This window comes from Lygodium microphyllum, chromosome 10 (assembly GCF_053477565.2).
Source record: "Lygodium microphyllum isolate KBCC chromosome 10, Lygodium_microphyllum_v1.1.10, whole genome shotgun sequence".
Lineage (NCBI taxonomy): Eukaryota > Viridiplantae > Streptophyta > Polypodiopsida > Schizaeales > Lygodiaceae > Lygodium > Lygodium microphyllum.
In genome coordinates this window covers 112203709-112218818 of record NC_141144.1, presented here as the reverse complement: position 1 = coordinate 112218818, position 15110 = coordinate 112203709, and the positions used below count along the sequence as shown (strand labels likewise).

At 41.2% G+C, this 15110-nt stretch overlaps 1 protein-coding gene across 6 annotated transcripts in view; it reads left to right on the top strand.

Annotated features, from left to right (window-relative positions):
* LOC148030445 (uncharacterized) overlaps positions 1-15110 on the top strand; it is a 33688-nt gene that overhangs the window by 16123 nt on the left and 2455 nt on the right. For all 6 annotated transcript variants that reach the window (XR_015692191.1, XR_015692190.1, XR_015692189.1 and 3 more), the window contains exon 2: positions 13156-14859. Coding sequence is in view for 1 of the 6 variants with exons in the window: in XM_087686757.1 (XP_087542883.1) it covers positions 13156-14859 (1704 nt within the window). In the remaining 5 variants the exon portion in view is untranslated. The remainder of the gene's footprint in view (positions 1-13155; positions 14860-15110) is intronic.

Sequence of the window (15110 nt, the reverse complement as noted above, 5' to 3'; positions counted from 1 at the left end):
CTGCTGATCATTTACAACATCATTCCCTACATTTTCAGGGACATTTTCAGCAGGTATTTGCTGCTGTCTAACGGGCATTCTTTGATGTCCTATTGGTACATCCTCCCGGAATACAGTCCTTCGGACCTCCTCTATTCTTTCAGGCTGTTTGTGTATGTGATCTTCCCAGAAGATGACATCATTGCTGCGTGCTACTTTTCTTTTCTCGGGATCCCATAATCTATACCCCATTTCACCTTCATCACCATATCCTAGGAAAATACATTTATAGGACTTTGGCTCAAGTTTGCTACGTTCTTCCTTGCGTATGTGCACAAATGCCTTGCAGCCAAACCATGGGGTCAAGCAGCATGTGACAGCATTGTGCGGACCTTGTCTTGAATGGTCCTATTCATACACTCTGTAACACCATTTTGGGGCGGATTATGAGGAGTAAGCTCCATTTTAATCCCTTTTGATCATTTACAACATCATTCCCTACATTTTCAGGGACATTTTCAGCAGGTATTTGCTGCTGTCTAACGGGCATTCTTTGATGTCCTATTGGTACATCCTCCCGGAATACAATCCTTCGGACCTCCTCTATTCTTTCAGGCTGTTTGTGTATGTGATCTTCCCAGAAGATGACATCATTGCTGCGTGCTACTTTTCTTTTCTCGGGATCCCATAATCTATACCCCATTTCACCTTCATCACCATATCCTAGGAAAATACATTTATAGGACTTTGGCTCAAGTTTGCTACGTTCTTCCTTGCGTATGTGCACAAATGCCTTGCAGCCAAACCATGGGGTCAAGCAGCATGTGACAGCATTGTGCGGACCTTGTCTTGAATGGTCCTATTCATACACTCTGTAACACCATTTTGGGGCGGATTATGAGGAGTAAGCTCCATTTTAATCCCTTTTCTATCACAAAAGTCTTGAAAGGCTTGGACACATATTCTCTACCATTGTCAGAGAGAAGGCATTTTAACATCTTGTTGGTCTGATTTTCAGCAAGTACCAGGAATTTTTTAAATTTATCCAAGGCCTCGTCTTTGTAACAGATTGGATAAACCCAAACTTTGTGTGGCATCATCAACAAAGGTAATAAAATACTTCTTCCCCCCTAGAGATAATCCTGGCATTTGACATACATCTGAATGTACTAACTCTAAGGGTAAAGACTTTAGAGAAAAAGATTTTTTGTGTGACATTTGAGTATGTTTACCATAAATACAATGATCACACTGTTCAAAATCAGCATACCTCAAAGACGGTAAATAATCCAAATGAGAGAGCACTTTCATTCTAGATTGACTCATGTGTCCCAACCAGCTATGCCACAAAGAAACACTTGGCTACTCAGTTATGGCGACAACATGATCACGCACACTAGACACATGCAAAGGATACAGAGTATCACTTTTGGACCCCTTGGCAACAATGCGGGAGCCCTTATATATTTTCCATTTGCTATCCCCAAAGGTGGTGTGATAGCTTTCATCATCTAGTTGCCCTGTGCTTATCAAACTCTTCTTGAGCTGAGGTACATGTCTCACATTATGCAAAACAAACATGGAGCCATGCTGAAATTTCAATTTCACACTACCAATGCCTGTAATTTTACATGCATAGTTATCCCCCAAGTGGACACCACCATGTACAACACCATTGTAGTCAGAGAACCACTCATGATGGGGTGTGACATGACAGAACACACCTGAATCAAGTATCCAAGTGTGAATATCATCCTCAGAATCTGCAATCAATGCATGTGCATCCAAAGAAGAAGCTAGAAGTACATCACCATCATTGTCATTATAATGAGTGACTACATTAACCTCTTCTATTTTCACATTGCTCTTTTTGACAGGCTGGCTGTCCTTGTTTTCAGCCTTGTTGGCTTCATTGTTTTTGTTTTTTCCCTTCTCTTTCTTCAGCTGAAAGCAATCCCTTTTGTAGTGCCCCTTTTTGCTACAATGATGGCACTCCACATTCTTTCCACAAGATTTGCAGTGTGCTCTGTTTTTAGAGTTGCTCTTATGCTGAAATCTGTCTCTAGTGTGTAATGCATTTGAAGACTTGTTTGCTGAGTTATTTTGCCTATTGAGTTCTTCCATCAGCAAAGAACTCTCCACATCAGAGTATAACAGATGAGCATTCGAATTACTCAAAGCTGTCCTGAAAGTATCCCAACTTTCAGGGAGAGTGCATAGCAAGAAGGTAGCTTTGAATTCTTCATCAATATGAAAATCCAAAGCAATCAACTAACTAAAAATTGAGTTAAACTCATTCAAATGTATAGACATGGCTGTACCCTCTTTCATGCGAAAGTCCATCAGTTTTTTCAGCCAATAAACCTTGCCGACTGCACTTTTCTGAGCATACAATTCTTCAAGCCTTTGCCACATTGCATATGCTGAATTCAGCTTCTCAATGTTGAAGAGCAAGTTGTCTGACATTGAGAGCTCAATGGTAGAGCAAGCAAGCTCGTCCAAGTCATCCCACTCATCTTGTTCCATGTTTGCTGGTTTGATTCCCTTTGTTTTGATGGGCTTTATATGTTTGTTTTGCACCGAGACATTATAGCATTGTTTCTATCAAATTGCAAAATTATGGGCACCCTCAAGCTTCTTAATGTGCAGAAGATTACTGCTGTCACTATTTCTAGCCATAATTTGCAGTCCCAAATTGACTAACCAGTCACCAAAGGCAAGCCCAAATATGACACAAGTGATCACAGTGCACAAGAGTACCAACCAGCAATGAAATTCCCAAGATTGCAGAAATTTCAGATCTGCAATGAATTTCAGAATTAAAAAATGTCATTTGCTGCACTTCTCAAGCAATTTCTGACACAATTAGAGACCAAGCTAACAACTACATGTGAAATCCCCAAAATTTCAATGTAATTTCTGCTCCAAAGGCATTCCTGAGCACAATTTTGACAATTTGGGTCAAAAGCCCCAAATTTTTAGAGGATAATCCGCTCAAATTGCATCAATTCAAGTACCCAAGTGCATATACCAGGCAATTCTTGCACAAATTGATGAAATTCTGCAAAAGCCCCGAATTTCTCGGGTCCAATGTTCACAAATTTCACTGAAATTGAAGAAATTTCACTGAAATGTGAAAAGCCCTAAAATTTCACGGGCAATTGTGCATTTTTTTTCGCAATTTCTGAGTCAGATTGTCCACTTGTGCAGTAAAGTCCCCTAATCCAGGAAAAGCCCCAATTTTCCAGGAGCATATGTGCACAGATTTGTATTATGTGCTTGTACGTGCGAATGTCTGATAGAGAAGGGAGAGGAAACTGAAATAAAAGGAAATTTCAGATTTTAAAAAAACGTTGACTCTCGAGCGGATTCAATTCGTGACCCGCTTGGTTACGGATTTCACGCCTGTCCCGTCTAGTCGCAGCCATTGTCGAAGGGTTTTCGAAAGCAAAGTCGCGACCACAGAGGACCTTGACTAATTTTAGGATAGAAGATCAATCATACGAATAAGCAAGATGAGAGGATTTGTGAGCAGCAAAAGCGGCAGAAAACGGAAGGCATGTTCATACTCCGGATGGTAGAAAACACTGCATTTTGCAGAGAAGTTAGATGCCCATTCAAGTGAATCTGCTGTGGAAAATCTACTCGAATACTGGAGTATTCATACACCTTGTCTTCCCATGAAACATGAAACTCGATTGCTTACATGTACACTGCAATCAATAACATCCTTCCAGTAAATACAAACAATGTATACTGCTTTTGGTCATTCCACATTACACAAATGAGAGCAATTTCCTCAATAAAAGTGCAGCATCAGAGTTGCAGCAATGCTACTAATACTGTGCCAGAAAAATCTATCACTTGATGTTGCTAATCGAATAACTGGAGTATTAATTGTAGGAACTGCCAGCTGTTTTAGTGATAACCACCCCTTCCGTCTTGACCTCTTGCTATTGCTGCCTGGACTTTCACAGACAATGCTGTCACCTGTGAGTCCAGTGGCAAAAGCTATTGCCTCTTCTCTTTCAAACCTCTTTCTTAACAACTTGCAACATGATGGTTGTGTTGGGTCCTCATCATCATCATCCAAGTCTTCAATGTCAGTCAAGTGTAGATACCACATTTGAAGCAACTAGTCAGCTTTTGTGGACTTCTGCACCAAGTTCTGGTACCCCAATGGAAACAGAGACTGGAAAGATGGAAGCAGAGAGCTCTGAACCCAAAGTAGGTGGACAGGCATGGCTTTTAGAGACTCTACGTAACTATGCCAGGCTGCTGGAATATCTGGACATCCTCCACCCTATTGGTTCCTTCTGCTATGGCACAACTTTTAGTTCAGCGGTTCTCCTACCAGAGCCCATATGCATCATTTACAGGGTTCAAGATCCGGAATCCTAAAAAAACCAGGATTATGAGGCATATCACAATAATAGTACGGTAAGGGTTGATCTTAGAAGGAGCAATTGGAACAATCCTGGAAAGTGGCTGTTTTCCATCATCCCTCATAGGCATGTCACCATTCTGACCGCTCTCATCTACATCATCAACTGCGGACAACTGTGAAGGTTTACCCTCTGGCTCAAACCTCAAAGAAAGCCTGTCAAGATACATCTCTCTATTGATGGGGAGCCACTTAGGAAACTGATCCAGAATCCAAGATATAGCAAACCATATTCACATATGACTGAAGTAATCCCCGAGCCCCGTTTTTCTGGACTTATTTAGTTCCTACTTCTAAGGTTAGCTTTTCGGTTAATGGTCTAGGTTTCTTCAATGTGTACCTAGCTCTGATACCATGTAAAGAAATGCTCTACCATAGAAAACACAACATAATTGTACGACAAATGCACAGATTGATAAAGAAGCACAGTTAGGGCTAGGGTAACGTAGAGACAATGAACACAATTAAAGATAATGAATGAATACTGAATAGAATACAATGCTCAAAGCAGCAAACACACTATCCAGTGAAGAATATTGACCCCCGAACTCCTTTGTCTTGAGGATTGGCGCAGGAGAAGGTGAGTTGGAGAGTGCATCATACTCTTATGGATCCCGAAAAGAAGCAAGGTAGATTCTGAGTGTGTTTGGCAACAACAAATGTAGTAGTAGAATGCCAAATTAGTGAGAGACGGGACAAAAGACGGGGGCTGGAACTTGCAAATGCTGCTAGCAAGAAATGATGATGTGGCAGTTGACAATGGTTAATAATAGCAAAATGCAGCTTCTGGAGGTGTGAAACAAGCTGGGCAGCAGCAGTATGGGCAAAACACAGCTGTCTAGGCTGTCACCAGCTGTTGCAGGCGGCAGCAGATGTGGCTGAAATGCAAGTTTTCCAGTGATGAATTGCAGCAAACACAAAGATCTCATGTAGATAGCAGCCATGCAATAGTGCAAAGATGGCTGGAAACAAATCAAATTTGTGATGAATGGCTGAGAAACAGGTGCCTAATGGTGGACAGCTTTGGCTAAGATATCCTCCACATGGGGGTGTGAACAACAAAGCTCTAGCACCTGCAAGCTACAAAAACAAGATTGAGGTTGGATGGTTGGCAGCATACCTATTTATAGAAAGTTTGGGTCCTCCCAATTAGGGTTCTTGCTTATGGAACACAAACACTCTTTAGGAACACATTTCTTTTTAATAATAAGATTTAGTTCATTAATTAATCATGTTTTGGGACACGTTTTAATTAAGATAATGTATTTTTAGCTCAACAACAAATACCTTAGCATAGAAGCAAGAGACAAGGGCTTTGTTGCATTGTCTTTTGTGGGACAATAGGCCACTGCTAACTCAAAATCCATGATCCACTCCTGTATAAAATGGTATTGGACCTTGATATGCTTTGTGCAAGTATGAAACATTGGATTCTTCACTAGAGCTAGAGCACTTTGATTATCCATGTGTAGTTGAATGGGTCTTGTCTATGGAAAGCCGATCTCTGCTAGCTAATTGATAGAGCCAAATTGCCTCTTGAGCGGTAGAACAAAGTGCATGGCACTCTAGTACATAAAGAACTTTGGCTGAAGAAGCGTGTCTATCTGGTAAAAGGGGACTAGTTGCCACTTCACGAACGGGTATAGACGAGTTGTCACCAATGGTGATGAAACCTCCTTTGGAACGAATATCCTAAAGCCAATCTTATCGGTAGGTCATATGTGAAGATGCTCCACTATCAATGAGCCATGGCCTCTCCTCAGTGGAAGAAGCAAGTGTTGTTTCTTCAACCTCAAACAAATGAACAAAGACCGACTCACTAGTTGTTGGGGTAGCCTTAGAATCCTTGGAACCTTCCTTTGGCTTCAAATGGGGGTATTTTTGGCAATACTTCTCCGCCAGATGAGTGCCTTTCCCATAGTGTGGGCAGTTAGGCTTGGACTTCTTCTTATTCTTCTTTTTATCCATCTTCTTGCTGCTAGCCTTCTTGTTCCCCTCTCTTGCACTTGTAGTAAAAGCCTTGGTAGAGCTAGACTCATTGGCTCCTATTTCTTTGAGCCGCTTGTCATGCTCCAAGACAAGCAGAGCTAGCTCTTCCCAAAAAAGAGTCTCACATACCCTAGAGGTAAGCAGATTGGTGTAGAAAACATCATACTTTGGAGATGGTAGTTGGATAAGGAGAACCATTGCCATGTCCTTTGAAGATATTGTCCAACCTAGGGATGCAAGCTCATCCCGCACGTCCTCCATCTTGTTGATGTGGCCCTTCATGGAAAAGGAATCATCAATTGAGAGCATCTTGAATTTCTTCTTGAGAGTAATATGGTAGGCAAGGGTCTTTTGATGGCAAAGGAATGAGAGCTTTGTCCGCATCTCCATTGCAGTGTGCAATTTGTGTACATGAACAAGGACATCCTGTAGGCTCGTACAAAGAAAGGACCTAGCTCGTGAGTTGAGTTGACCCTAGAGAGCATCTTGGTCCATCATAGAATCAATAGCAGGATTCTCTATAGGTCAAGGAATAGGGGTAGTAACAAAGTCCCAAAGATCAAAGGTGCCGAGTCCACTTTGCATGACCAAAGGGAGTAGTTTAACCCATCAAGTCAATCTTCTTTGGGTAAGGAAGAACTAGCACCTGTACAGAAGGTGCCATCATGGCAATGTGAGGGCCAAAAGGATGCAGCTTATGTGAGACATGCCAAGAAGCAAGTGGAGGAGAAAGCCAAACTGATCTTTGAGACCTATCAAAGTGGTGTTTCCTTTTGGAATGGTGCTTTGATCGTCTTTCTTTGCCTTGCTCTTCACGACATTCCGATAAGTGAAAATGCATGTCTTTTGAGGAAAAGATAGACTCCTTGTTTGAGCCATCAAACACATTGAATCGGTGGTAGTTGACCTTTATGATAGATCTTCAAACACACTAAATCTACCGTGTCTGGCTGTTGGAGCCCCTAAATGGAGGGTATAATCAGCTATACTTGCAAGAAGATAGTTGTATGTGTCCTACCTTTGTCCAGATCATCCCAAAGTGCAGAAAAGCTGTGTTTTCAGCAATAGTGTGGTCTCCTCTGGCTAAAGTCTCTACGTCCTCACTTAGGCAATAATACCATGTGAGTGTGTGCAATGGAAGAGTAACATGAACACAGAGAGGAAAGAGAAGAGAGAGAAAGCAAGAAAGAATTTACGAAAAAAAAAAAAAAAAAGCCAAGAAAGAAGAGAATGGGGTGATAATCAGCACTGAATCTGAATGAAAGGCTGAATACAATGATGGACTAATCAGTCCCTACATGCACCTCAAGATGTTAGTGAGGGCACTGGATCAGGCTGATGACAATGGCAGCAGTGAAGATGGAGGAGGGCTGAAGACAAACTGTGCAGAAATACAAAAGAGTGAGAATAATCTGTCACTAGTGGGAGGGGAGCTATAAATAGCCAACTAGGCCCAAAACTGGCTGACCTAATTAGGTAGCCCAAATCTAGAGCAGTGGGCCAGTCAAATATTGGCCAACTAGCTAGTCAAATACTAGCTGACTAGCAAATATAAGTGCAAAAATGTGTTGGATTGAATGGACATTTGAATAGAAAAGAATTGGAGTAGAGGGTGAGAGTGAGAGTAGACACACAAAGAAGCGTGCAAGAGTACCTTCGCTAGAATGAATCACAAGAATGAGAATATAAGGTACAACCCTAAGGTTGTATAGAGCTACACACTAAAGTGTGCACTGTGCTCACACGAGGACCTTCACTAGAATGAATCACAAGAATGAGAATATAAGGTACAACCCTAAGGTTGTATAGAGCTACACACTGAAGTGTGCACTATGCTCACACGAGGGAATCCCCTACCCCCCCGCCCCCATGCAAGAGGGTAAAAAGTGCCCGTGGATAGGGTGCGTTCACACTAGAACAAGTTAGAGGCAAATACAAGGTGTATTTAACAAACCTTGGGAGTGAATGATGTGAAAAAAATAGGGATGTTACAAATCAATCCCAAATGGAAGTAAGCCTAAAGCTTTTCGAAAAGCTTCAAACTTTTCTCTGGATAGAGTTTTGCTGAATACGTCTACTATGTTGTCTTGTGCAGGCACATAGATCAAATCAATCTCCCTTGCATGGAGTCTCTCTTTGACATTGTGGTAATGCACCTCAATGTGCTTTGTTCGTGCATCCGAGCCAAACACACTCAATTGTAGTTGGAAAAGCTACCCTGTATTCAGCTTCCCAACTCAAAGTGGCCATTGTAGGTTGCTTCTTGCTAAGCCAAGAGATGCAAATATTGCCAAGTAAGAAACAATTTCCACTAGTTGACACTCTCATGTCAAAACATTCTACCCAATCACTATCTGTAAAAGTATGCAAGGAAGTAGAGGTGTTGCTGTTGAGAAACCACTTCTTCGGTTTACACGCTTCAGTTAAGGTTTTGCACTGATAGTCTCAAAAAGGGTTGGTGTCCACGATTTGGTCACTTTCTCAGTGGGTGCCCTTTTCCTTATCCTTCAAACACCCTATTCCCGTTACCTTTCAGGGTACCTTTGGAAGCTTCATCTTGCTGGTGTCATCATTTGATAGTTGGTGACTTCTCTTCTCCACCAAGTAGCATCAATCTACTTGCATTTTGGATCTTTTTCACTTGGTGACAATCTCCACCTACTAGCGTCATCATCTACCTTGCGTTTTGCATAGAGGAGGCCCCTACAGTCTACGTTTGCCATCATCAGGCATCGCCTCCACACCTAGCAACCTTCCCCCACACATGCGTCAACATTCTACTATTTGTGTTTTCAACATCTAGGCTTTGGCATTTGTGTTTGCAACCTGGCTCATCTCCTCGACATCTAAGGACTATGGTTCTCTCCCTCCACAATTGGTAATCATCTTCCTCATCTTCGACAACATCAAAGGAGTGCAGTTCGCTCCCTCGACAACTGTCCTTCACCTTCCAATGAGAGGATTGCGTTTCGCTCCCTTCACTGTGTAGGTTCCCCACAGGTGTGCTGCCACATGAGTGAGACAAGACAGTGTAGTCATCTTCTGAGCTTTGGCTCCACTATATTAGCTTTTCTTCTCATAGCATGATTCAGTGTATCATCATCGTGTTCTTGTGTTATGAGTTTTTTTTCTCTCTCAGTGTTTGCCGTACACACTCTTTGTTTCTCTCCGCAAATGATAGCCACAAGGGTAAAACAACCCCAAAGCATGTGTGCCTTTCAGGTATCAGAAGACATGCTTAACTACTCGCCAATGTTCTGAGCTTGGGCTATGCATAAATTAGATCAATTGGGATACAACATACTGAATGCCCGAACATGTATTGCACAAATAGATCAAACATCCAACTGCCTGTTGATAAAGAGAAGTGTCAAAAGGATCATGAGTATCCTCAAGAGAAAAATGGAAGCTCGACTCAACTAGAGTAGAGACAGGTTTACAATCCTTAAACTGAAAACATTGTAGTAGCTGTCCAATGTACTTGGAGGGCATAAAAACAACACCCCCCTCAATAGTATCAAATGCAATACCAAGATAGTAGTGCAAGTGGCCAAGATCTGTCATAGGAAATGCTTGCTGCAATTTTTTTGCTCATCACCCCCATTCGTGCATATCATTGATATGCGAGATCAAAATAAGGAGAGCATGCCCCTCCTGTCTCATATAAATGGAGCTCTCAGTGAGACTGTTCAAAAGCCTAGACCAATGAAGTAAGAATGAATCTTCTTGTGCCATGCCCATGGTGCTTGCTTCAGCCCATACAAGGCTTTCCAGAAATGGTAGAATTTATTTTCCATACCCTCCTTTATAAACCCTAGTGGCTAGCTGACACAAACTTTCTCATTCAAGTCACCATGTAAGAAAGTAGTCTTAATGTCAAGCTAATGTACATTCCAACCATGATGTGCAACCAAAGCAATAACTATATGGAAGGTCATCATACGTGATGTGGGTGTAAATGTCTCTTCGTAATCAATGCCCTATCTCTGAGCATAACCCTTTGCCAGAAGTCTAGCTTTGTAGCAATCAATGCTATCATTTGCATGACGTTTAAGCTTAAAGACCCACTTAGTGCCAATGGCACGCTTGCCTTTAGGCAAGTCACATAACTCCCAAGTACTATTATCTTCCATGCTCTGCAACTTTGATCGCATAGCATCCAGCCAATGTGTATCCTCCAAAGCATCCTCAACACAAAGAGGCTCTTCTCCGCAAGTAGTGGATAATAAAGCACAGTCTATAAAATTCCTTGATGCCTAATGAGAAGCTGTTCTAGTACGTCCAAGAAGAGGGGCAACCTGTTTGCTATCTTGTAGGGTATCCAACAGCCATCTAGGCACTGTCTTTTCTTCTTGAATAGCAGCCCTTTTTGCGGTCTCTGCATCATCATGATCTGGTGCCTCAATGGAGGGGAAATCAGGTTGAATATCAGCATGGTCAGGTTGCTGAATTTGCTGCGATGGTGCATGAGATTGAGTAGGTGCATGTCAACCATGTCTGGCAATGATTTGAATAATGGCATAAGCGAATCAAACACATGTTTGAGGTCAACAATCGGCTGATTTTTGCAATTGGGCAAAGGCATTCCTGAATTTTCAGCAAATACAGCATCTCTACCAACAAGCACTTTGTCTGTAACAAGTTGATACAACTGATCGCATTTGTTCTCAATACTATACGTACTAAAAAATGCATTTAATCATTTTATCCTACATGTGTTCTCTTTTGAAATGGAAGACGAGTGTAGTCTTGTAGCCAAATGCTTAGCACTATTATAAGCAAGCTCAATTTGCACAACATACATCTCCTCATGAGATTGTCTATAGGAGATATATATGTAGCATATCTTCCATGATCTGATTTGTTCTCTTGGTCTATCCATTGGTCTCAAGATGCTCCGAGGATGACATGGACAATTGAGTCTCCAACTTTTGGAAGACCATTTGATAAAATGATAAGTGAACTTAGAATCACAATCATTGACTATTTCTTTAGGCAAACCATACAAAGAGATGAGCCAACTCTTGGCCTTTGATAGTGGTCTTTGTGGGAATGAATTGAGCTATCTTCATCAATCGGTCGACCAGGACTCAAATTGTGCCATGACCTTGAGTTGTACGACGTAATCCTACTACAAAATCCATGGAGATACTACTCCACTTTATATCTAGAATTTGTAAAGGATACAATATCCTCACTTGTTTGCGCCATTCAACTTTGTTAATCTAACACTATGGGCACTCACACACATAAAAGTTAACCAAATTCTTCATGTATGGCCAATAGGAGTATCAGTTAACCAAGCCCAAAGTTTGGTGTATGCTAGGGTATCCCATACTCTACGCATCATGATAATATTCGAATTCTTCTTGTGTATATCCTTATCATTAGGTGCACACACTTTACCTTATTTAAATAGATGGAATACTTTTTGACCATCTTTTTGCCAATAGCTAACTTTTGAGCATCCGGACTGCCAAAGATTTCTTGTCTACTAGGTCCATCTTGGACTACTTGCCAAATTCACCAAAGTGAGGATTGGTTTGGTAACATTCCCTGAGAGAAAAAAAGAAATCAGACAAATCTGATCTGGATGGGCACTAGTAGCATTTGTCATAGTGGTCACTAAATTGACCAATGTTGCAAGACCATCCAAATGTCCAATGAGGTAACATTGAGCGGAGTTAGCAGTAATGATTCACCCAATGCTAGACTTTCATTCTCACAATTGATGATAGTGAAATTGTACCAACATATCATTCCTACATCATGGATAGAGGATCGTGGTAATACTCTGTGATATCTAGCAAATACCCTAAAGTTGGGAGCAAAAGTTCTAAACAACATATGGAAAAGTAAGGTTCCCCTCAATGAGACTATTCTTTTGGAGATGTTTAGTGGGCGCTGCCCTCTAAAGCACTATCTTGCAGGGAGAGGCATTTCAGGTCCTACATACTGTAATGTGCCTATGTGAATAGTCCCTCACCTTTTATGGTTTTGACCTTGCCGTCATCACCTTCTAGATCAACTAGAGGAAAAAGAGCCCTTCCCATAGAAAGACTTCTAGATGTTTGGGATCTTGTCTCCTCCTTTGAGGAGTTCATTGCAGTTTTTGGCTTGAGTTAAGCTTCACATGCTTTTGACCATTTGCAAATCTTGAAAATGGAAGGAATTTGGGGACTCTTCCGTTGATTTGTTTACTTTCTTTAGGAGATATCTACCGTAGTCCTTGTATGATTGCCTTAGATTCCATGGTGTTGATCAAGATCAGCTGTCTTGTTTCCCAATGTTTCTGACATGAGTTTTGTTCACTGAGCTTTGCCATCTTTGCACATCACTCTCTTACAGCTGTTTCAAAGAAAAAATGTGTGTGTGTGTGTGCATGTGCACTGCACTGCACATATACATATTACGTATTCCTTACCAGTTTGAAACTGAATAAAGCTGGGTTATCTTTTGTGGAATACCATAGTGGTTCTGCAGAATCTTATCTGTGAGGGGAAGTTATTCAGTTCCGACTTGGTATTCTGGATGTCAAGTGTCTGATCTTAAGCTAACCTTCTGTAGTTTAGCTTTTGTGTTAAATAATCAGTGTGCTTTATTGCTGCATTGCGCAATGCAAGACTCTTTTCTAAATAATAAGATCAAATTGTTCAATACCTGCATAGCTGATGCATAAATAGTTTTACTGGCTCATATTTCTCCAAGCGAAGACTAATAATCAGTTTGGATTTTATGTGCAGAAATATCTTCTGATCTTAGAGCTTGTCAAACACTTGAGGTCTTAAGTCTTGAGAGAAATAACATACAGTTCGATATTTCAAATTTTCCGTTTGCTCAATTGAAAAAACTGCGTGTACTGAATCTTGGTTACAATGTTATCAAGGGAGGATTAAACAAGGATCTTGCTAAATCAACTGCTCTTACAACATTGCAGTTGCATAACAACCTTATATCCGGCCGCATTCCGGGTGCACTGGGTTTGTTGACTATGCTGACTGTATTGGACCTAAGTGGAAATCAGCTGAATGATGTCATTCCTGAGACTCTTGGAAACTTGGCCCTTCTTGAAAGTGTTGCTCTGGCTCGAAATAGGTTTTCTGGCATGATACCAAGTTCATTTGGCAACATGGTTGGCTTAACTGGACGGCTTGATCTGTCAGACAATGGGTTTACTGGCACTGTTCCTCTGTCTCTTGGCAACATGAAGTGGATAAAGCTGATAGATCTTTCTAAGAATATGTTATCTGGATACCTTCCTCAAAGTCTAGGCGGATGTGAATCCCTTATCTTCTTGAGCCTCTCAATGAATCAGCTGTCGGGCAGCATACCAGCTGCTTTGTTTAACATGGTTTCTCTTTCTACATTGGACCTTTCATCCAACAATCTCTCTGGAGAGATACCATTTGAATTAGGGCAAATGGTCTCATTGTATACATTAGATCTGTCAAATAACAAACTTTCTGGGAATATCCCAACATCACTCACAAATTTGCAATACCTTGAAAGTTTGAACCTCTCTTCAAATTCATTATCTGGTGAGATTCCAAACTCTCCATTATTCCGTTATTTGGGCAAGAATTCTTTCTTGAATAATGCAGGTCTTTGTGGTGATATACTGAATTTGTCTTGCGGTGGGGAGGAACAACAGCAGGCACAGGGTGGTGCAAGATTCAACTTTACAGCTCTACGTAAGACAATTGCTCTTGTGTTAGAACTTTCTGGCCTGTTAGTTCTGGCAGGTGTCATGATGTTTTTCATCCTGTTGCTAGCCTTTAGACTGTCTCACATCGAGAAGTATGAGAGTGTAGTTGATTGTTTCGAAACCCATTGCTCATTGATAGTGGCGTGCTTATATTTTCTTCACTTAACCAAATGGCATCCAAGGACTACAATCAAGACTCTTAAGTGTGCCACTGAGAATTTCAATGAAGCCAATATAGTGGGTAATGGTAGTCGGGCTACAATCTATATGGGATTCTTCCTTGAAAGCATTTCTTGGCAGGGAGAGAGAATAGTTGCAGTAAAAAGACTAAAAGGAAAACCATCTGAACTTCAACGCTGTTTGAGAGAATGCAGAGTGCTGGCCAAAGTAGAAAATCAGAATGTTGTGAAAGTGCTGGACTGGCGTTTAACAGCAAAGGAGCTGTTTGTGGTTCTTGATTTGTATGTGAACAGTGATTTAGGAACTTGCCTGTACAATCCAACAACTGCTTTCTCATTGGAGTGGGTGCAGCGAGTACAGATTGCTTGCAATGTTGCCCAAGGACTGGCATACTTGCATCATGTATGGTGGAAAGACAGAATCATACACTGCAACTTGCATTGTAGTCATATTCTTCTTGATCAGAATTTTGAGGCACACATAATTGGCTTGAGATACATTAGAGGACACGAATTGGAAAATTTCTGCTTTGAAGGAATTGAGGATGGCTTTAAAGCTCCAGGTAATTTCTCTAGTTTGTGACATTCACGCTTTAGTTTCTTTCAGTTCTGAACACGTGTGCTGTTTTTTCATAGGGGACATAACCTTGGAAGTGTCTGTGTAAGCAAGCATGTGTGCAGGAAAAAAGAGCTATTAGCACATAGATCCTGTTGATAAGGTCATAGCCTTAGTAAATATAACTACTACATGGTACTACACAGATTTATCATTCCTTCTTAGAACTAATGAGCCGCAACATCATTTAACCTCCTG